At 38.9% G+C, this 21,559-nt stretch overlaps 10 protein-coding genes across 11 annotated transcripts; 6 read left to right on the top strand and 4 right to left on the bottom strand.

The window, feature by feature from the left end:
- Positions 1 to 30: 30 nt before the first annotated feature.
- On the bottom strand, positions 31 to 8,057 carry LOC114522100 (tyrosyl-DNA phosphodiesterase 1-like). Of its 2 annotated transcripts, XM_028542729.1 has the most exons (17): positions 7,925 to 8,057; positions 7,573 to 7,746; positions 7,386 to 7,429; positions 7,228 to 7,283; positions 7,028 to 7,124; positions 6,814 to 6,848; positions 6,629 to 6,721; positions 6,370 to 6,454; positions 6,119 to 6,198; positions 5,945 to 6,023; positions 5,672 to 5,851; positions 5,444 to 5,492; positions 866 to 932; positions 628 to 735; positions 440 to 542; positions 233 to 338; positions 31 to 117 (listed from the first exon to the last, which is right to left on the bottom strand). In XM_028542729.1, exons 1-17 carry the CDS (start codon positions 8,049 to 8,051, stop codon positions 50 to 52), a joined length of 1,551 nt encoding a protein of 516 aa, XP_028398530.1. In that variant the 5' UTR covers positions 8,052 to 8,057; the 3' UTR covers positions 31 to 49. The 2 variants fall into 2 exon arrangements, with proteins under 2 accessions (XP_028398530.1, XP_028398531.1); XM_028542730.1 differs by lacking the exons at positions 7,028 to 7,124; positions 7,228 to 7,283.
- LOC114522111 (kelch-like protein 20) lies at positions 1,116 to 2,403 on the top strand. Its single transcript, XM_028542741.1, has one exon. It carries the CDS (start codon positions 1,330 to 1,332, stop codon positions 2,161 to 2,163), a length of 834 nt encoding a protein of 277 aa, XP_028398542.1. The 5' UTR covers positions 1,116 to 1,329; the 3' UTR covers positions 2,164 to 2,403.
- On the top strand, positions 2,907 to 3,927 carry LOC114522110. The gene has a single exon (XM_028542740.1). The coding sequence runs from the start codon at positions 2,943 to 2,945 to the stop codon at positions 3,906 to 3,908; it is 966 nt and encodes a 321-aa protein (XP_028398541.1). The 5' UTR covers positions 2,907 to 2,942; the 3' UTR covers positions 3,909 to 3,927.
- On the top strand, positions 4,306 to 5,678 carry LOC114522108. The gene has a single exon (XM_028542739.1). The coding sequence runs from the start codon at positions 4,318 to 4,320 to the stop codon at positions 5,305 to 5,307; it is 990 nt and encodes a 329-aa protein (XP_028398540.1). The 5' UTR covers positions 4,306 to 4,317; the 3' UTR covers positions 5,308 to 5,678.
- Positions 8,058 to 8,152: 95 nt separating the features above from the next.
- Positions 8,153 to 8,920, top strand: LOC114522113 (B9 domain-containing protein 2-like). Its single transcript, XM_028542744.1, has one exon. The coding sequence runs from the start codon at positions 8,231 to 8,233 to the stop codon at positions 8,756 to 8,758; it is 528 nt and encodes a 175-aa protein (XP_028398545.1). The 5' UTR covers positions 8,153 to 8,230; the 3' UTR covers positions 8,759 to 8,920.
- On the bottom strand, positions 8,820 to 10,258 carry LOC114522112 (tubulin-folding cofactor B-like). Its single transcript, XM_028542742.1, has 5 exons — positions 10,083 to 10,258; positions 9,861 to 10,004; positions 9,679 to 9,778; positions 9,342 to 9,603; positions 8,820 to 9,270 (listed from the first exon to the last, which is right to left on the bottom strand). Exons 1-5 carry the CDS (start codon positions 10,167 to 10,169, stop codon positions 9,153 to 9,155), a joined length of 711 nt encoding a protein of 236 aa, XP_028398543.1. The 5' UTR covers positions 10,170 to 10,258; the 3' UTR covers positions 8,820 to 9,152.
- Positions 10,259 to 10,389: 131 nt separating this feature from the next.
- On the top strand, positions 10,390 to 12,279 carry LOC114522103 (leucine-rich repeat protein 1-like). The gene is made up of 4 exons (XM_028542734.1): positions 10,390 to 10,614; positions 10,690 to 10,788; positions 11,033 to 11,745; positions 11,829 to 12,279. Exons 1-4 carry the CDS (start codon positions 10,414 to 10,416, stop codon positions 12,055 to 12,057), a joined length of 1,242 nt encoding a protein of 413 aa, XP_028398535.1. The 5' UTR covers positions 10,390 to 10,413; the 3' UTR covers positions 12,058 to 12,279.
- Positions 12,280 to 12,649: 370 nt separating this feature from the next.
- LOC114522106 (serine/threonine-protein kinase Nek7-like) lies at positions 12,650 to 14,348 on the bottom strand. The gene is made up of 2 exons (XM_028542737.1): positions 13,293 to 14,348; positions 12,650 to 13,016 (listed from the first exon to the last, which is right to left on the bottom strand). The coding sequence occupies exons 1-2, from the start codon at positions 14,037 to 14,039 to the stop codon at positions 12,717 to 12,719; spliced, it is 1,047 nt and encodes a 348-aa protein (XP_028398538.1). The 5' UTR covers positions 14,040 to 14,348; the 3' UTR covers positions 12,650 to 12,716.
- A 138-nt stretch (positions 14,349 to 14,486) lies between these two features.
- LOC114522107 (melatonin receptor type 1A-like) lies at positions 14,487 to 16,513 on the top strand. Its single transcript, XM_028542738.1, has one exon. It carries the CDS (start codon positions 15,104 to 15,106, stop codon positions 16,115 to 16,117), a length of 1,014 nt encoding a protein of 337 aa, XP_028398539.1. The 5' UTR covers positions 14,487 to 15,103; the 3' UTR covers positions 16,118 to 16,513.
- A 687-nt stretch (positions 16,514 to 17,200) lies between these two features.
- LOC114522095 lies at positions 17,201 to 20,755 on the bottom strand. The gene is made up of 2 exons (XM_028542723.1): positions 20,436 to 20,755; positions 17,201 to 20,239 (listed from the first exon to the last, which is right to left on the bottom strand). The coding sequence occupies exon 2, from the start codon at positions 20,177 to 20,179 to the stop codon at positions 17,702 to 17,704; it is 2,478 nt and encodes an 825-aa protein (XP_028398524.1). The 5' UTR covers positions 20,180 to 20,239; positions 20,436 to 20,755; the 3' UTR covers positions 17,201 to 17,701.
- Between the last annotated feature and the right edge of the window lie 804 nt (positions 20,756 to 21,559).

The raw sequence follows: 21,559 nt of genomic DNA, 5'->3' as shown, positions 1-21,559 counted from the left end.
AGTATTACGTTGTAGCGAAAAGGAACCAGCCCTAATATCACAAGGTAAATCATGGAGTCCATCGGTGTCCGTGAACATCTGGTCGCTCGTATTGACGGTCCCAAACCCAGGGTCGATCTGCATGGAAGACAAAAGTTATTCAAAAAACCCTAGTTTCATTAGAACTCGGTACAAAATTATATATACCACCGAGAAATATTACTCATATCAAATATTCATTTATTGATAATACCTTTATCAGTGTATGGGATCACTGGTAGATCGTATGGTATCTTCAAGACAAAACCATTTGATGTTGCATGATTCTTAGCTAAATGAAAAAACTTTTCCGAATGATCCTATAGGTGGAAAAAAAAGATGAATTACAGGAACTGCGCCCTTAGAAATAAATCTATATTAAGAAATAAATCCATGGCATTTACCAGAAACTAGGACTTACAAAATCTTGAGGTAAAAACAGAACGCCAATCTCGTAAGATCTGATCATGAGTTGACTACCGCTCTTTTCCAATGCTCCCCAGGCAGCTTTTGAAAGATTCGCACTATAAAGATGACGAATTTAGGACCGGTTTATCGCCTTCCCTTCACGGATCCAAAACAATACCATACCAATACCAATGATCTTACCTTGTCATAATAAACCAAGCGGCCTTGGTTAGATCTGGTGATATTCTTGCATAGGATTTGAGATGAGGCGAGGCGCGACTTCGGCCCAAACTTTCACTTTGCCAACGACTATGAAATATCAAACATGCACAAAATTTTCTTCGAGATATTTCAAAACACTACCACAGATTTACCACAGAACTTCATTTTCAACTTATACTTCATAAAGGATACAGGAAAAAGTGAATTTCCTGCTTACCAGAAGAACTCTTGCAGATATGGCTGTTTAGACGCGGTTTTCAAACTGTAGGGAAGAGATCCTCCGGCTATGAGAAAAAAAATTAGCAAACCCATTTAGACTTCTGGTTATACTTAAAGATTGCACGTTTTCGGGCGAATGCGATTGATAAGACATGCAATAAGCACCACACTAGGAAAAACTTTTGGGTCTTTATCATCAGCATGAGAAAAAAATTCAATAAGTAAGGTATATTCACATACTGCTTACACGAAGTATGAAAAAGTTGACACTTTTGACAGTTCCACGTGTTGGTGAAATTCGATATTATCACATGTAATTTTAAATAGATCGAGTATCGTATCCTTTATAGTTTCATACAGAATTAAAAATCCTTGAGGAATTGATCAACAGAATAGCGAAAACATTGTCAGAAGCAACTGTGCCCGAGGGTTGTTTCAGTTTCATATTGTGCGACAAAAGACATGGAAGAAACTGCAACAGAAAAGGACCAAAATGTTTTTTCTTCACCGTGGGATGGTAGCGATATTATTTTGGTCGTTGAAGATCAAGAATTTCATGTTCATAAGTGGATTCTAACCTCGCAATCGCCCGTGTTTAAAGCAATGCTAGACGGTCGTTTCATGGAAGCTAGCCAAGACAAAATCACCCTGAAAGATAAGGACCTGAAGGTGATGGAACAATTCCTAAAACTGCTCTACCCTTGGTCAATGTTTGAAGAAGACAAGGTATCTTTCGATGATAAGAACTTTTTGTTGCTACTGGCACTTGCAGACAAGTATCAGTGTGTAAACCTGATCAAGCAATGTATTAATAAAGTAAAAATCACATCAGAAAATGCATTGCAAATCCTGCCCTTTGCTTTGAAGTACCACCAGGCAGTGTTACATGATATATATGATACCATTAACTGGAGTGCTCCAACAGACAAACTTAAAGAAGAACTGTTGGGTTTAGAAAACAAGGATGTCCTCATAGAAATACTGTTAACCAAGTGCTGTTTTTTGGAAGCTAGTGCTATTGGGTTGCATAATGCTCTAATGTCTCTGATGGGTGACTTTATTAACATAAAGACAAAGGGGAGAGGGGGAGTAATCTCAGACTCTCGCTGCAATCACACCATCAATGTTCAAGAGATAAATAAAACGAAAAGTTGTGTTCATTGCAAAGAGAATTACAAGGAGAAATTTCTCAATCCCATCCTTGGTTGCCAGAGTCCAAAGCAATTTTTCAACATTCTTGAAAAAGGGTATGATGTTGCAACTGCTGTTGCAAAAGAAAAGAAAAAGAGTCTGTAAGGTACAGTGCATTAGGCCACTTAAAAACTAGATTATTGATAAACTTGTTTTATATTACTGTTTATTACCTAATGTATGTAGGAAGAGACCTTCTTCTATGGAATACAAAATCACATTTATATTTTCGTTGTATAAAGTTAAAACCTCACATAATTTGAGGTCATAGCTCTAGGCTAAATAGACCTTATGCATAATGACGTATCAAGCTGTGACGTCTGCAGGGAATTCTGGTTTAAATAGTCACAGCGAAAAATTCAAACTTCAAAATTTCCCGCCATGACTATTAAGACCAGAATTCCCTGCGGGTGTCATGGCTTGTAACATCATTATGCAAGGTCTATTAGAGGCTGTATATTCATTATATTCATGTTTATGTTCATGATATAATCACTTTCATAAGAAATCAGTCAGGTATGAAGTGGATATATGAATATGTATCACAGCATTCACACCCAGATTAAGTGCTTTGCCGCTGTATTGTAATTCCTTAGAATAAAGCCCACCACTTATTAAGCTCATATCACACTATAACAATCAACAATTTCATCTATTTTCATCACCCTTAGTTAAATATATGAAAATAACGCAAATTCATACACTTGCAGCTTTGTTTTCCTTAGCGTAATAGTTGTACTACCGTGGCAACCTCAACCCCTATCGTTGCAACCTGTTGTGATAAATGATTCATGACGCCGTTTTTAAATTATTCGGTTATGAAATTATGCTGAGCTGTTTAGTTTCTTTCTGTGAAAAGGGAAACTACCTAACTCAAGCAAGAAATGGCAATGGAAAACGAAAGAAATGTTTTTTCTTCACCGTGGGATGATAGCGATATTATTTTGGTTGTTGAAGACCAAGAACTTCATGTTCATAAGTGGATTCTAACCTCGCAATCGCCCGTGTTCAAAGCAATGCTAGACGGTCGTTTCATGGAGGCTAGCCAAGACGAAATCATCCTCAACGATAAGGACCCGGAAGTAATGGTAGAATTCCTAAAACTGCTCTACCCTTGGTCAATGTTTGAAGATAAAGTCAATTTTGATGATGAGAATTTTTTGTTGGTATTGGCGCTCGCAGATGAGTATCAGTGTGTGAAGCTGATTAAGCAATGTATTGAAAAAGTAAAGATAACATCACATAATGTATTACAAATCCTGCCTTATGCAGTCGCGTATCACCAGACAATATTGCCCAAAGTATATGACGTGATTAAATGCAGCGTTTCAACAGCTAAGCTGGAAACGGTGTTGCCGAGTGTGGAAGACAAGGAGACGTCTGACACGATGCTTTTAACCAAATGCCGCTTCCTGGAAACTCGCGTAGTTAAAATGAAAGATGCTCTGCTCTCTTTGTTATGTGATTTTTTGAGGCAAGGAAAGGAATTGGAAAATACAAAAATGTCATTAAAAAATACCGAAAAGCCATTGGCTGATGCAAGAAATTTGCTCCAGAGGTTAGGGCATATTGCTGCCATTGGTAGTAGAGTTGGTATGCAGAATCCTTCCTATCCTGGCCTCGATGCCATGTTAAAAACTACAGCCGACCATCGATGTCCTCACAGCATTGGAGTTCGAGAGATCAAGAAAACAAAAGGCTGTCTTAATTGTAAAGAAAAGTATAAGCAAAAATTCCTTGCCTCTATTCCTAGTTGTAGGGAAAGCGAGGACACACAAAATTATTTTGACATGCTTAAATCCGTGGATGACGTTGCGACTGCAGTCAGCGCAGTGAACGATCAGGAGTAACTTTAGCACAAATGAACAATGAAAGCAATTGTTCTGTGAAACATTGGTGTACGTATATATTTGATAAATACTTTGTAAGACCTACATTCAAGCCTGTGGGAAAATTGTAGCCGTATGCCTAAGTTTGTTTGTTAATACTTGTTAAAAAATAGGGACAGAAGAAGCTAATATAAAACAGCTATTATGAATTCATGTATTGTACATAATGTAATAAAAGAGCTTGCTCTATCGAAAAGAAATGCAGACTTGCATGACTATATATGAATCTTTAAATAGCAAATCCAGCTTGATGTATTTTAACTAAAGCAGCCAGGAAAATGACCTGATCACTGGCCAAGACCAAAATTCGCCACAAACCGCCGCTGATGCTGACACAGCATAAGGAGGGTCATTAAAAGGAAGTAGAGTCATGCGAGACGTTCTCGGAAGAAGCTGTACGACCGAACATACTGCAACTAAAGGGTCGACTGACTTGACTGAAGAAAAAATGGCAACACAGAACGTCCGAAATGTGTTTGCTTCGCCATGGAACGATAGCGATACTGTGCTAGATGTCGAAAATCAAGAACTTCATGTTCATAAGTGGATTCTCATCTCGCAATCGCCCGTGTTTAAAGCAATGCTCGACGGACATTTTAAAGAAGCTAACCAAGACAAAATCACCCTGAAAGGTAAAAACGTGGAGACGATGGTACAGTTTTTGAAGACTCTCTACCCTTCGTCCATGTTTAGAGAAGCTAAAACACCTATGAATGATGAAATTCGGCTGTCAATAATGGCGCTTGCAGAGGAGTATCAATGTGTAGATGTTATAAAGCAATGTATTGACGAAATGAAAATTACCCCGGAAAATGCATTGCAAATACTGCCGTACGTCGTGAAGTATTATCAGACCGTATTGCCTCAACTGTATGATATCATTAACTGGAGCGCTTCAGCAGCCGTGCTGGAAACAGTATTGCCGAATATTGAAGGACAAAAGGGGACGTCTGACAGAATGCTGCTAACGAAATGTCGCTTCCTTGAAGACATCCTGGTGAAGATGGAAAGTGCTACAAAAGCTTTGTTATGTGATTTTTTAAGGCAAAGAAAGAAATTAGATGATATGGAAAAGTCATTGAAAGATTCAAAGAATAAGGTTTCCACTTATTACAGCAGTATTCACCGTGACACTACATTTGAAACTACAGCCGACTCTCGATGTCCTCACAGCGTTGCATTTGGACAGATCAAGAAAACAAAAGGCTGTCTTCATTGTAAAGAAAAGTACAAAGAAAAATTCTTTGCTCTTATTCCTAGTTGTCCAGGCACACAACATTATTTCGACATGTTTGAAAAAGTGAATGACGTAGTTACTGCAGTCAATGAACAGAAACGTATACCGTATTCTACATTCTAGGTCAGGAAATTCTTTGACAACGGCATACGTAATATTTGTTGACAGCATCATAGGTTTACCCAGTTAACGTCATTAGCGAAATTAGTTATTAATTGTTTTCTCGTATTAGATTTCTGCTTTGATTTAATAAACTTACCAATGTAACCTTCTAAGCTTGTCCTTACATCTTCAACTGAAGGAAATACCTGGCGTGCATGCAAAAAGTGTTTTTTTTCTGTCAGGTTTTTCAAAGAAAAAGGCAATGCTGTATAGTGTAGATTAGAATGCGGGTATACGACTGACACTAAACATTTTGAATCTCAGTTTCAATTTTATCACGAACAATAATTCCTCACTGAACTCTGCGCAAAACAAAAGAACTCACCAGATGTAAATTTGGACTATGCCGAGTCGAAGACGCCTCGTTTTTACTTGTCGATAAACTCTTCAACCACTCGGAACAAAGCCAGTTCGATTTATCTGGCCCAAGAGAACCGATACTGGAGAACTGACCAATCACAGGCCAAGAATTGACGTCATCAAACTCACCATACTGCTGCAACAGCTGAAAAAGACATTTTAAGAGCAAATTAATTGCATTTCAGTTGTTACGAACAACGCGTTGAATAATCTGTTAAAATTTCTAATATTACCAAACCTTTCTCAGCTTCAGATGACCCCATCTATCCTTATTTGTACCAACATGTCTCCCTGGCACTGACGCTATGAGACGAACCCTGGTGAAAAATATATATAGCTGGTTATAATTCGACTTGTAAAGACGGTCGGAAAAGGTTTAAGTTAAGCAGCTGACGATAGGTGGGGGGCCTACCTTGCCTTCGACATGTCATGTTCTGCCAAATGCTGTTTCCATTCCATCAACGGCCCAGGACCGTATTGATGCAAATAACTCTGTTAATACGATTAAAAATCGATGAGTAAGAAACTGCTTATCACCGAAAATGAAATGTTACCGCGATCCTGAACGAACTGTTGCCAGTCAAGTTCAAATAAGACTGCTCTGACTATTTCAGCCAGCATTCCTTGATAACCATGGTCTTGAGAATGAAACAGGTGGATTACCATTAAATCTTTTTGAAATTGCAATGGCTCCATCACGTTTTGGTTTTCTCGGGAGTATTTCGGAAACAAGGGACTTATCCACACCCTAAAATGTGATTTTTTTTAAAAAAAGAGAAATTCATCAACATCATTGTTTTTGAAAGTGTTCATGCAAAATGTTGCTGGTTGTTCAGGAGAACGAAAGTAGAAATATTTATCTTAGAACGACCGGAATTAGAAAAACATTGTCATCGCTGGTTTGATGGTATGAATCATTTACCCTTGTGTTTTCTGGTCCCAATCTGAATGGATAAGATTTGCCGTAGTGATGACCACACGTAGCCCTTCCGTATACAACAGTAACATCATTTTACTACACGGTAAAATAAATATTTGGATTCAAAATTGCCAGTTCCTCGAACAAAAACTGACACAGTATCAGAGAAAAACATGCTCCTGGTTTACCTGTGATGTGTCCCAAAAGAGATTAAAAGTTTTGCCTAAAAGATCGCGCACGTAAGTGTTCAGAATGGAAGACACCTAATAGTTCATTTTCGTTTGCTAAAATTGTGTTTAGCGTTGTGTATATTGGGCGTGGCAGAGGTTGAAACATGAAGAACAAAATCAATATGAACATCCGATTTTGTGCATTTTTTAAAATGATTGTTATCTGCAGAACCTGGAAAAGTTGAACATTTGGGAATGGCTCTGCTTCTCTTTCAAGCTCCCGTTTCTTCTCACGTTGATCACCATGGACAATGAGTAATGGCTTTGATCTAAGGGAATGTGCACTTGTTTGTTTCTCTTTCTTCACTATTAAACCTAGCTTTCTGTCCACTTCACCTACTCCTAATAATAGCCCAGAACTACCACTTTTACCTCTTGTCTGAAGGGTAATGGTCGATTAACCAAGGAATATCAAACATGTAATTGAACTGTAAAAGACATTTTATGGCAGCTGAATTTTTTATTCATGGTAAAAACATTCATGGCAAAACCATTGTATATGTATGAAAGTTGTGAATGTTTTTAATCACCTGTACTGAGGCTTGTAAATCTCCCATTTTGGATGACAAAATATCTATAGTTTTTAAAATGAACATGTGTTATCACAGTTATAATCACAGTCATTATAACATATTTGCCACCAATATCTTATCACCATTCCTTCATACCATTGCCATTATCAGAATGACTGAAGACATTATCTTGGGTCAAAATTACCTCTCAGCCCAACAGCTATTGTACTTGTGTTAAACCTTTCTGGGATGTTTCTAACTTTTGTTAACAAAAATGGGACAATTTGTGTTTTTTCTGATTTATCTTCAAAACTTGTGGTCCCCTCTTCCAGTTCATTGACTTTCATCCTTTTCCGTTCTTGCCTTTGTTCCAATTTTTCTGTGTCACAATTAATAGAGAAGCAACACTTAGAAGTTAGAAGTATGTTTTATCAATAGGCTGTCAGACCTTACAGTCACCTTAACTGAAGAAAATAAGAGTACAGGGTACTCAACCTCCTAGCACCACCTTTCCCCATTAACTGCTCACACACCTATAAACAAAAGCTATGCTATACCTGGGTGAAAGTACTCTTCAAGATGAACTGGGTTTTTCCTATAACATTTTTCACCGTATTTGCACACTGGCTTTTCAAGTTCATTTTCTCTTTTTCTTTTTTCACTCATCTCGCTTTTTTCACTCATATAAAACCATCGGCTGAAATACAAAAAGTCCTTACGTCACCAAAAGAGAGGCCAATCAAATGGCGGTATTTTATCCAAATCTTCCTCAGGGTAATGTTATATTCATGAAATAGTTGCCATGTCAAAGAAACAAAATGGCGTCCGTTTTTGCTTAAGAAAGTTTTAAAGTTGCAGAAAAAATGGCAGAAGTACACATAATCGGAGAGATTGTCGGGGCAAGTGGCTTTCCCTCGCATAATTTATATTGTAAATGGTCAGTTCATGTCGAAGGATCGTGGCGTTTGTTAGCTGGGGCGAAAGAAGGTCAAACACAAGTTGATAACCCTCAGAACGAGGAGTGTGCAAAATGGTGTCATCCTATCGACTTACATTTTGCAACGAACGGTCTCAAGGGCTGGCCGAAGTTTCATTTTCAAGTGTGGTATCAAGACAGCTTTGGCAGAAATCAGATCTACGGTTACGGGTTTTGTCACGTCCCTACATCGCCGGGAACTCATGATATCGACTGTGTAACATGGAGGCCGTCTGGATCTTGGAAAGAACAAGTGCGCTCGTATTTTCTTGGTGGCGGAGCTCAGCTGAAAACTTCTGACGTGATTTACACTGGAGCTGATAGATATAGGCTTAGGACTATTGCAATGGGAACAGTCCATCTACAGCTAGGGATTATTACTAGAAATTTTGACAAGTTTGGCATAGAATGTTAAAATGACACAGCAAATATTATATAAAACGAAAGCTTGTTTTAAAGGTAACGCTTACAGCTATTTTGCACTTAAGGGCTGGCCACGCTGCTGCAAAATGTAAATATGTGTAAATTATTGTTCATAGATCTGACTTCAAGATATTGTATTAAAGTTATAACCAAGTATTTGTGTGGAAAAATTTGTCTTAACTTAATACATTTATCATCTATTGGATTAAATTCTATCGCCTTTGTAATTATATGGTTAATTATAGGGAATGATCGGAATGTGTAAATGGTAAAACCACACAGGTTTACCAATTTATGTGTTCATTTAGAGGAAAATTTACAGTAAACTTTTCTCTTGTATAAAATTCTTGAAATAAATATTTATATATTTGTCATCTACATCCTCATCACATTTCATCATCATCATCCAGGTCATCCTCTGGAAAGTCACCAGTCTCAACACAAGATGGTTTCACAAAGGCGCCATACTTTGGAGGACATTCAAAATATCTTTTTTCCTTTACGCTAAAAAGAGAACAGCAAATACCAATTATTCTATACCTTACAGTAGAGACATATTGGTTGCTAAGGATTACCTTCCATCATTTTTGCCAAACGGTTCATCATATTGCACACCAATCCACCAGCCTGCTGCAAACTCTGTATTACCAACAAACTTCACAACACCCTTTCTTGCAGGTACACCAGATCTTGTAACCAGACAACGAGAGTCAACACTTATAGTTTTTGCTTTCTCTTCTTCCTTTCGCTGCATTTCTTCTTTCTTCTCTTGCTCTTGTGGGTCTTTGTCACCAAACCGACCTAGCTTGTTACGTTTTTTGAATGCTAATACAGAATCTGTGAAAACAAGGTGCTTTAAGTTTAATATATTGAAATTTATTAGTAATCACCACTTCATTAGCAATTACCAACCTGTCTTTTTTTCATATTCACTTTGGTCCATTTCAAACTTGTCCACTTTTGAGACATCATCAAATACTCCAAGAACTTTTGATGGATCTGTGTTGATTACCTTTAAAATAATCGAAGTTCTGAATATTTCTCAAATTGCTCTGGTTGACTTACATTCGCATATTTCATTGTTTTCCACATACATGTATCCTCATGTTATCCTCCAGTGGGTAGGATCCAAGTTGAGCAGAATCATCATCTAGCTTACAAATTAGCTTGTTCACACCGTTGAACACTTCAAGGTTCATCATAGATGCCGTCCCTCCTGTAATGACCTCTAGCTTACCCTAAACAATGTTAGTAAGTCATTAAACTGTAGTACATTTAAAATACCAAAAACACCATATAGTACATTGCTTTCCTACCTTTAAATTGGCAATTGTTATATCTTTTTGGAATCGCCTTTCTGATACAACATCTCTGAGAGAACTACTAATTTGCAAGCTTATCATAACTAAAATAAATACTACTTCCTAAAATTATACAAAATATATTGTCAAGATTTTTTCTTGGGTTTTAATTTTTGAAAAGAACTCTGATGACAAACCTTACGAAAATGCTCAAATTTCATTGGCTAAATAATACCACGTGGTACACGTCGCCTTCAAAATGAAAATATGGCGGGTTAAAGTCATGTTCTGAAAGCTCAAAGCGTTAAATTTCTTTCTAAATTCACCCGCAAATAGGCTTTAGACGATGCGTCTAAGTTGCGAAGTCGCAGTTCAGAACTATTCGTGTACGCAGGGCTTAGTAAGCCGACGGAAAGCGACACGGGCGAGTGTTTCCATTGGGCGAAAAACAGGTTCCCCCGCCAATAGTGGTCAAGATGACTCTTGCGATGGCACTGTGTTCTTGTTGCTTTGTACTGCGAGCAACATGTCTGGCACAAAATATAAGGTAGGATTAAAGAAACTGTGGTCGTTTAGTGGCTTCTATTGCAGGATTCGTGATAAAGGTAATATCTGATTTCAGGTGTTCGGAAACATTGCAAATATTTTTGGAAAATTTGTTCGAGAGGGAAAGGCGACCATACGATTCAAACAGCCAACTCATGAATTATGCCTCAGTAAAGTAAGTAACTTCGCTAAGGCCTTCATTCTCCCCTGTTCTCTTATAATTACCCTCCTAATACACAAGATATGTGGGGGTGAAGAGGTCAGGACTCAGGGTGGAGGGGCCAGGTGCAAGGGGTGTGTCTACAATCTACATCATTAGTAAGCGTTCATAGTATATGGTGAGTGGACTAGCTGCAGTTTAGCTAAAGAGGTATAAAGGCAGAAGTTGAAGACCTGCCGTATTTTGTGATTTCTTATAGGCAGATCCTCAAAGCCTTTACAAATTTTTAACAACATTGAAGGCATCCACTAAGGACAACAAGAATGTTAAACTTCCTGTCCTTTCAACAGTGAAGCGGTCTCAGGTTCAAAAAGCCAAAACTGACCTGATGATATTTGGTGCTAACGAATATCTGAAGGCCGCAGCCTCATTTCCAGAGGGCTTACAGAAACTAAGCGTGGTCAACTGCAGATTAGTACGCTTCGACTTACGCATTCTCGCATTACGACATCTTGTAGAACTTGATTTATCAAAAAATAGACTAAAACAGCTCGATTTCTCTTTGGAGCGCTTGAAACACTTAAAGACCCTCAACTTATCATCAAATTTGTTGACTTGTTTACCATCGAAACTTTGCCGAACTAGCAAGTTGGTTACGTTGGATTTGAGTTACAACAAACTGGCATGTCTTCCCATTGCGTTTGGTGCAATGAAGTCCCTTGTTAATGTGAAGCTGAACAACAATTGTCTTAGTTCCTTACCAAGCAATATTGGGTTGCTAACAAAGTTACAATTTCTAAATGTCAGCGACAATCAGCTTGTTCTGTTGCCATGTTCAGTTGTAAGCGAGTTACAGATGAACACATTGGATATATCTGGGAATAATTTTCTATCCTATGAAGATGATATCGCACACAATTTTCTATGTGAGACATTACAAGAAAGAGCTGCAAAAGTCATCTGGAATAGACAGTAAGTATAAGCCCTTTGTCCTTTGCACTTTGAATAAAAATTGTTACTCCTAATCTAAACCAATGTCTTTCATGTTTTCCTAGATTATACTACAATGAATATATGGTTGGACGGCATCTTTGCAACTTTCTTGATTCGGCAAAGAAATGTTGCACATGCAGAAAGTGGTGCTTTGGTTGTGTTTATGCTACAGGGCAGCAAAACCCCAATGATTTGGCAATCAACTGCACATCGGATGGTCAACGAGATGTACCCCTTGAGCTCTATTTTTGTTCAGCAAAATGCGCAATACATTTAGGGGTGAAGGTGTGAATTTTAAAAAGATCTCATACGATGCAAACTGGATAAAAGTAAAAAGTCCATTCAAATTAGAATTCATATTAACTATTGACCATAATAAAGATGACTATGGTATATTATATAATCAAGATTTACTAAAAGAAGGCCTAAAAAAATGGTGGATGCTGCATGCTGATTTGTCTTAAAAATGTACAAAATGATTTAAAAAATGTAAATAACTATTTTTTCAATAAATCTGGTGTTTGATATTTTTCATTCGCGTTTCAATTTGTTTTTTCTTGAAAGTTGGTTTTAACCATTAGCTAGCTAGGACGGTAAGCAAGTAACTTAGACAGGCGTACTTTTGGTTTTGTACTACCATCATTCTGTCTAAAGGCAAATGGTTAAATTTCTATTGTAATAGCCACCCTGTTGTATGTTGTCCCTAGAGATCTTGCGTCCGCGGATGTTATATTTGTAGATTGGGGAGACGCAATCTCGCTCTATCGACATTAGAAGACAACTTCTGCGAATCATAGCATTTTTAAAAATTCACATATGTACAATTCCGTTTTTCAAATGTTAGTTCCTGTAAAATGATTTATAAAAACATAAACTACGGCGCGTTATGGTCAATAGTTGTACCATCTTAAAAAATAAAGTTTAAAATTCTGAAATAAAAACATCCGTGTTTATAAGCTAACGATGGAGCCCTGTGCCTGGTTGGCCTTCTCTTTAGCTACCCTCGACAACTCGTCAATACTTGGCCGTGTCTCGGCCTCCGATCGTAGGCAGCTATCGACGAGGTTTCGGAAGTCTTCGGAATATTTCGCCGTGATCGGTGGCGGGGGATTGCCTTCCATGATTTCGTTGAGGGCGGAGAACATGTCCGTTCCTTGTATGGCGTAAGCTGGACGTAATGTTGCCATCTCGTATGCACAACAGCCTACTGCCCAGGTGACTGACTTATCTGAGGAGTCTTCGTTAATCACCTTTGAACATAAAGATGAAATACATCCTTACTCATCCCCATTGACTGGTAGTGCCCTTCAAATGACGGGTGATATTGTTCGGTGTTGAAGAAGATTAGAGGGGTTTATTACCAATATCAACAAGGGACATCGGGGTATGTTTTTTTTAGGTTTCAGGTACCGTTGATAACCTTATCACCCACAAAAATCCAGATATCAGCGATGTTGAGCAGTGAGCACTCCCTAGTGAGCACTCCACACCTCAACAGGTGTTCATTATCTAAATTCCCCACTTACCTCAGGTGAGGTGTATATCCCTTTTAGACCCTCATCATCCACAGCCATCGCGTCCATCATTTCATCTTCCTTGTGAGGCATGTACAATAACAAGTTATCCAACTTGAGATTTCCTTCTGAATCGAACGCAATGCACTCCGGTTTCAGATTCTCGTATTCCAAACCACGTGAACGCAGAAACACCAATACTTCGCAGAGTTGCGCAATTGCGCGCCAAATCAATTCCTCCGGTATTGAGCCCTGGGCGTTTCGTAACTTCGTCTGGATATCAGTGAAGGAGTGCGGCGCATGTTCAAAGATCAAAATGTCGTGTTTGTTCTGCTTGAACTCTGCAAAGCACCGCATAAGGTGTGGATGCTCCACGTCGCCCCAGGCTTTCATGGCGCTCGTGAGCTCTGGAGACATCATACTTGGACCGATGCATTTCAACATGACGGTCCGATTGTCCAGCAGGCATTGCGCGGGGTAGATACAATTTGAGATATTCTCGGAATTCAGACTATTTCTGTTGACGAAGAAATCGTTGGTGGATAGTTCCCCAGCCAAAAAGTTGACCATCGGCTTTGGAACTGGCAGTTCGGACGCCTTGCATAGTCTGTCCAGTCCGACCGCACGAATTATTGTCCGTCTGCATGATTCCTGGAGACTTGGTGTAGCCGGCACCTGTTGACTCGGTTCCTCTGGGTTCAGAATATCAAACCGTAGATTTTTCATCATTTCGACCAACGAGTCTGCGCTCTCGGCCATTTTTTTGTAACTATTTTGCCCGTTAGAACGAAGTGCGTGTTTTCTTAACGAGCATGTAATTGGTAATCAAGTCAACACGTCACCAAATTGATTAGAACGTAATTAGTCGTTTAATTGTAGCATAATTGGATGATTGAAAAGGTTTCCGTCTGGCTGTAACTTATGGAGTGGCCTTAAAGCCAGTTTGGACTTCTGGTTCTACCTCAGTTTTCGGTGCGATCTTCATCTTTTGATTCATGCAAACGAGCAAATAGTTATGCATGTTCTTATGTGTACTTTCCCTCATTTAAACAGTCGTAACTCATTCATTCGTTCACATCTATCAATAAAAAGAAGAAAATTGCTATAGAATGGTGGCAGGAATGTCTCGAGTAAACGGTGTCCACTTCCAGTATATGAAACACGCTTTTTACTCCACCAGAGTTTTTAATTTAAATCTTGGTTAAACCGAGAACTGCAAGAATGTGTTGTTCATCTCGGCAGACTCAGCTAAGCTTTATCATCGTTCGTGTTGCTTGCAGACGTACCTTGTCCTAGACCAAAACATACATTATAAGTACGTGATAAACGGCAGAACTGCATTTCTGTGTCAATAATGCTTTGTTCGTCATATGCTAAGATTACAGTCATTATACAGTTATGACTAATTCTTTTAGACATGATTAGATTAGTGCACGAGCAACTGTTTTCGTAATAAGTGCGCCTATATATCGAATGTTGTAAGTTGTAACTTGACTTTTTTGCTCCAATGAGTGTTATCATTTCCGAAGTTAGTTTTTCATCGTTTCAGAAGTCAGATTTCAACCTGTGTAAAATGCAAATGGATCTAGTTGTTGCCGTCAAACGTTTTATTACATAATATGCCGCATTATCTGACCGTTCCCTGAGAGGAAGTCGGAAACAAAAAGCGCTCGGCTTGAGCGTGAAACGGGCATTGGAGCATACAAAAGTATTCATGAAATCAAATTGAATTTCTCCTGTGAGCTGTGGGGCTCCCAAATCTCTTCTAAAACAACATGTTTCATCCACGTCTAAATTTCTAAAGATATGTTGCGCTAAAAGTGATGAAAATGGCCGTGATCTGTGAACAGAATTCAACGGATTGTATTGGCGATCGTTCCGACGGCGTTGTCCTCGCCGAATCGGTGGCAAGCGTGATGGTGACGATTGTCTGTTTCTTTGGAAATGCTTTGGTTTGTGTTTGTGTGTATCGCGATAAACATCTTCGTACTGTGCCAAATTTATTCATCGTAAATCTTGCTATAACCAACATTCTTCTTTCGTCAACGGTTTGGCCTTTTTGGTCGGTGGCATTGACGACTGGGAAATGGTCGTCTACACAAACGGCCTGTAATTTTCAAGGATTCCAAAACCACTGTTTGATGACGTCTTTAACTTTGACGATAGCAGCGCTGGGCTTGAATCGATACATTATGTTAGTCTACCCGTTTCACTACCGAATACTTTTCAAACGACGAAATGCGTATAAGATACTGGTGGTACAATGGTTCCTGTCCATGTTCTGGGCATTTCTACGCTTCGCACATCTGGGAGGATACCAATTCGTGCCATCGATTGGTTTATGTGCAAGCTGCTCTGAGAAACTACCGTCTATTATTGATATAACTCTACTTATTCTAACCAATGTTCTTACTTTATTTTGTTACTACAAAGTTTTTACAATCATAAGAAAACACATCTCGAGCGTGTTGCCACAAGGCTCGAACACACCATGGCCGCCGGCAACCGGACCAAAAGCATATTACTACGAAGAGGTGAACTTCACCAAAACGTCAATGCTCATATTTTTCGCTTACGGTCTGTCGTGGTCGCCTCTTATATTCTTCGCCTTGTTGTTGCTCTCTGGAGTTCAGATACCGCGGAATGTTATATTGACATCTTGGTTTTTGGTTGCATTCAGTTGTGCAACACATCCCATCATAAATATCGCATCCAATAAACGTTTTCGGAAAGAGTTCTATCGAGTGTTGTGCTCTTGTGGTTTTGATTACGAAGCAAACGCGACCACGAGATTGGATGGCGAAATTGTACCAGCGCCAGGGGCCGAAGCTGGTTAAGTTTATGGTGTATTTTCAAGAAATAGTAGAACGTGTAGTTTTGGCGGAATATGTTTTGAACCTGATGTCGAGGCAACTGGATCTGGGTCAAGCAACTCAAGATGAAACTTGTATGTATGAAAACAGTTATGGTTATTTATGCATGATTGTTGAACTAATTGATGGAGATGTTTGTTGAATGAAAATGGTAGCCGAACAGAGATAAATATTGTGAAAAATTGTACGACAATGAAGATTGAAGGATCTTCAGGACCTGGAGATGGAAGGATCAATAGTTCTATTCCTAGCGAATTGCACGAAGTGACATTTTTCACAATCTCAATTGTTACTGGTTGGCTAAGGGCGTTGAAAATTGTATAGAAGCTTTATAGTAAATTTTTACGGTATGCAAAACATTAAACCTAAAATCTTGTTTGCAAAGTTTCTTTTGTTTCTATTTATGGCGCTTACCTCATCGTGATACATGAGCTTACAGAGATCTATCCTCCCGACTGTGAGAAGACAAGTTGAAATTGATCAAAACATGTCAGAACAAGGGTATCATGCAAAATTGTGCGTAGGCGATGTCGATGTTAGGATTATAACATATGAATTTTTCTCACTCTGCTGATTACCCGACAATATATGCGTGTAGTCTTGACTCTCTCAAATATCATTGGTGAAATTATTTTAAGGAGCCGATTATTCACTGATTCGACCGGCTTCTACTGTTTTTTGGCAACGCGCAAAGCTGCGCGCGGGGGGCTAGGCTCTAGTTAAGGAGATAACAAAACAATCTCTGCAAGTATGCTTACTTTAGTCTCTCCCATTCCCGTGCAACCTAACCCTTACCCAAGATGTTTTTGCTTGTGGTTGAAAGTATACTTAGAGTTTAATAGACAACGCTTTTAGTTTTGAAATATCGCCAAGCGGTAATGATGAATTCACTACCCAGTCCCTTTCGGTCCAGCTGGACAAATATACCGTTCACCTACTGAACCAAATTTTGAGTTCAGGAAACTCATTAGTTTAACTGATGAATTTTTGCCAAAACTTAGTTTACTGGATAGTGCTTTTCAACTCTTCGAAAAAACTATAACATCTTTTTTCAGTACTCGTTTTTATACGAATATCGGTACATAGTATAAGCTACGATAAATATTATATATACCATATATATATCTATATATATATATCTCCTTCAAATCCTATGCAAACAAGTTGCAAACAATTCCTAAGTGATATAAATTAAAATGTCCTAGAAACGTCTAACTATACGTGCCGTGAAACGCACGTAGCACAATATGTTGTTATAAATCAGCACTTAAATTAACCTAAAAGTTTGATATCAAATTCTCCAGATAGAGAAGAAAATTGTGCTGGCTATAAGCTTTATACTTGGAATTCTTTTTACTTTGGTTATTGTTTTAGTTACCAACTGTATATTCTAATGTTAAAATCCCGTTTAATCCAGGAGCCCGGTTCAAAAATGTACTTTAAAAGTTCCACGTACGAAAACAGATTTGTACAGTTGATTAAGCATATATGTCTGTACCAAATCTCAATTTTCATAGCCTTGCACTATTTCGTATATTGAACATGCTTTCACACCAGAGACTCTTTGGAACTTAGATCTTTTCCATCAGCTTTATTCACCGACAGACTGTGTTTGAGTTCAGTATCGCAGTACAGACACTTTTTATCAATGTCAAACGAACACGTCAGACAGTAGACACCAGAGCAGTCTAGACCGTGACACATTTTGAACTCAGGTTTCTCGGTATCCTTGCAAATTATACACTGCCTCGAATTTATATGAAAGAAATTGAATATCTTAGCAAGCCACGGGGCTTGTCCCGCGAGAACTCTGGTTATTTCGAGTGATTTCAGTGTTTCCATTTCACGATGGTAGCATTTCATTCTCTTCCGGCAATCATCTCCCAACTTGACGCGATCTTCTAAAATCTTATTGTACAAATAAAACACTCGTTCTTTCTCTCGCATTTGGTAAAGCCTGCTGCAAATGTACCATCGCAGCCGCGTGACATGTGCTTGGAGGGCGATAACCAGGACCACAAGTATTAGAACTATTGGTAGGATTATTTTTGAGATTGAACTCGGTGGATCAACATTTACCATGCAGTCGTGTTCATTTCTGAGATCTAGCTTATAACTAGTTGTTGGGGCAAGTGTAGTATTAGCATCTTTACCAGTTACGTTGTTCGTTACCATGGTTTTATTGCTGGTTTCATTGCTGGTTTTATTGCTGGTTTCATTGGTTTTGTTCATGTCTATGGGCAATTTGCTAATGTTGGTCGATGGAAGATCAGTGTTCAATTTCGCTCTGCGATCGATGTCCAAGTCAAAAATACGAAACATATAGAGATCGGCAAGTATCAGGAACAGTACAATCAGCAATGCTGTTAAATATGTCCTCAAATTCTTCCATAATTCATGTTTTTCACTGTCTGTCAGGTAACCTATTCTTCCTGGCCGTACGTGCTTACGAAGTTCGACCTTCTTCAAAGGTAAAACAGCATTTCTGTCGCAAGAGCTGCGACTTTGATCGATAACTTGAAAGTGTCCGGTCAGAAAGAAGTTGTGAAAACTATTAAACGTCCTGTAGTTCTTCTCGTATTTATATCCCTCGTACAGCACGAGTAGGATTAACAAAGGGAAAAGCATGCTTATTATTTCCAAAAATCCACAACCATCGTCATCACTGCCGACTTCGTCTAGAAATTCCAAGATTTCCTGGAACTCCGTCTGGCAAAATCTTTCTCGTAATTTCTCGTGGCAATCTTGAGGACTTTGAGTAAAACGTGGTTCATCACTACAGGATATATTCTGTGATAATTTACACATTGTAGGGGCGATATTGTAATCTTTCGCTTCGCATTTGAGCTTAAATTGTTCTTTGGTAATGGAACATCTTTGTTCCAGACATTCAATATCCAGAGAATTGTTCATCTTTGATAGTCGCACTCGCTGTTGAGTTACACATCGCTGTACTTTTCCAAATGTTTGTGCAATTCGTTCAACCATATCCGGACGCTCATTATTCACGCATTTTACCGAGTTTCCCACAGTCTTAACATTTCCGACCATATTACACAAAGGCCCTGTTATGGCGAAGTAGCCAAGCAATACATACAATGCCAGTCGCCCGGCTTGCGACCAAGCGCTCGGTAGCAACAGCAATACTAAACACTTCACACGCCTCCCGTCCATGAAACCAAGGCTCACGAATATTACGACATACACGAGAATTGCCACTGCTATCGACAATACGGCGTGGCTGTGGAGAAGGAAATAAACAGCGAGGAAAACGATAAGGGAAAGAAGCAATGCCACGAGTGCAGCAAATATACTACGTGGAATAGACGTTTCGGACAACATGGACGCATGTCCTTCTTTTAAGCCTTTCACAGCAGCCTTGATGCTTTCGGTTGATTTACTTAGGCCGGCTTTGACACTGGTAGGGCTCGACGGTATCGATTCCATTCCCGTTTTTCTTTCGTTCTTGCTTTTCTCGAGATGATTCTGTTCATTCGCGTGCACTTGTGGTCGCGTCGCTGAATTATTCACTAGCTGACTCGGATCTTCATACGCGTGTTCATCGTCAAAAAATTGTCTTCTATACGACTGACAGGCGACCTTCTTCTTCTCGTTAGCGATGAGATCTTTCCCCTCCGCCTTGTTACTTTGTTGTTCAGATTGCGGTTCCCCTACTCGAGGTGACGCGGATTTGTTGTTGTCTGACGTCTCAGTTTTGTCGCCGCTTTTCCCTCGCTTCGCGTCCTTCTTTCTGCTACCTGTGAATGCCAAAAGCCGCTTCGGTTTCCTTGGTGGCGAATTATCGCCCCCTTCGTTGCTCGATGTATTGGCACCAGCCGAAACATTCGAAATATCGTTAGGTAACTCGCTTTCTTTCGAGAGCCTGCACGTGCCTTCTCCTCCGCTAATAATGTCAACAGGGTCTGTCAGCTCGATCTCCTTCACCTCGACAGCAGAACTTTGTGGAAGCGTTTCGTCGGCATCTGTTTTCGTGGCGGATTTAGAAGTTGCCTTTCCTCTTGGCATTTCTCCGTTCGCCAAGCAGCCGATATTCTGTTTGCAATTTCACATAATCCTGTATGTTTGCTAAACGAGAATTATCAAAACATTGCAACTATGGCGTCGTAAAATAGGTGACTGATAAATATATTCATTTTAATGTTATTGTCTTGACATCTGATAAGTGTTGACATCACCAATCAGCTGTTTAATTGTCTCACTCACATGTGCTCATTTTTCGACCCTACTGCTAAAGATGGCTCTTATGAATTTGACATTTTACCTTATTCGTCGTTTTTCCCTATTTCTTGCTCTTTTTTAGCTGTTTTTTGTTTAAAATTCGTGATATCTCTCCATTATCAACACGGGTGATAGTGTAAGTGAAGACAGGCAATCATCGTAAACGGAAGTTTCAAATTCGCTTCATTTGAATACGAGGCAAATAAATATTCATTTCTGTCTGCCTCAGTAATTATTGATAAGATAAATTGTTTCTAGTGAGTTTTTGTGGTTCATTAATTCCTCTTAATTTAAAATAAAAAAGATGCAGCTTGCTTTTATTTGTGTATTTCTGAAGTGGCAAGATTCAATTTGTGCGCTGACTGTTGTCAAGATGAGGAAACCGGCTGTTCTTTGTCAACGGGATGAGTTCCGTAAATTGACACTGTAGCAAGAATGCAATAGCCAATACGAAGCAAGAGATATTTGATTACCTTACTTGTATTAAAATTCGCGCGGTACTCATTTTCGCTCAGCTTTAAATTCGCGCGATTTAATTTCGCGCACCTTGATGAGACTTATTCGCGCAGCTTTAAATTCGCGCAAGTAATTTTCCGTCTTCGTTCTTGTTGCTTTGTTTAATAGAACTATATTAACAATTAACGCATTTATAATGAGCACTTTTCATCAACAAATATCTCAATAAATGTCAGAACTTAATCAAAAAGCGATTACGTTTGATTAGGTGGCTTCAGAATTATATAATGCAAGCAAAATGTATGATAACAATAAAGCATGAGTCAAAATACCGATAAGAACTAAAAAAATAATGTATTTGTATTACTATGGTTCCCACGGCCAAATACAATAACAAAACCAACAATCTTTATTAGTATTCCTGATTTCCTGTATATTATATTGGTTCATAAATGGTATTGCTTAACATTATAGTTTAAACCAAGTCAAACAAACTTTTAGCTAGAGTTCAAATGGATCCTCTTTTCGTTGTGGCTCATCCAATGCGGCGCTCACACCTGATCGTTGCCAACCTTTGACGACAATGTCCTTGTTCGATTGCATGTAGTCATAGAACTGCACTACCCATTTTGCGTGAAGTGGTTTGAGCACGCTAATTCTCAAATCAACCGACACTTTATCAGGTAGGATATCTCTCTCTATTTGGGCTTG

The sequence above is a fragment of the Dendronephthya gigantea genome, unplaced genomic scaffold, assembly GCF_004324835.1.
Source record: "Dendronephthya gigantea isolate DGI-Jeju-01 unplaced genomic scaffold, DenGig_1.0 000022F, whole genome shotgun sequence".
Lineage (NCBI taxonomy): Eukaryota > Metazoa > Cnidaria > Anthozoa > Malacalcyonacea > Nephtheidae > Dendronephthya > Dendronephthya gigantea.
This window is presented reverse-complemented; position numbering and strand designations above follow the sequence as displayed.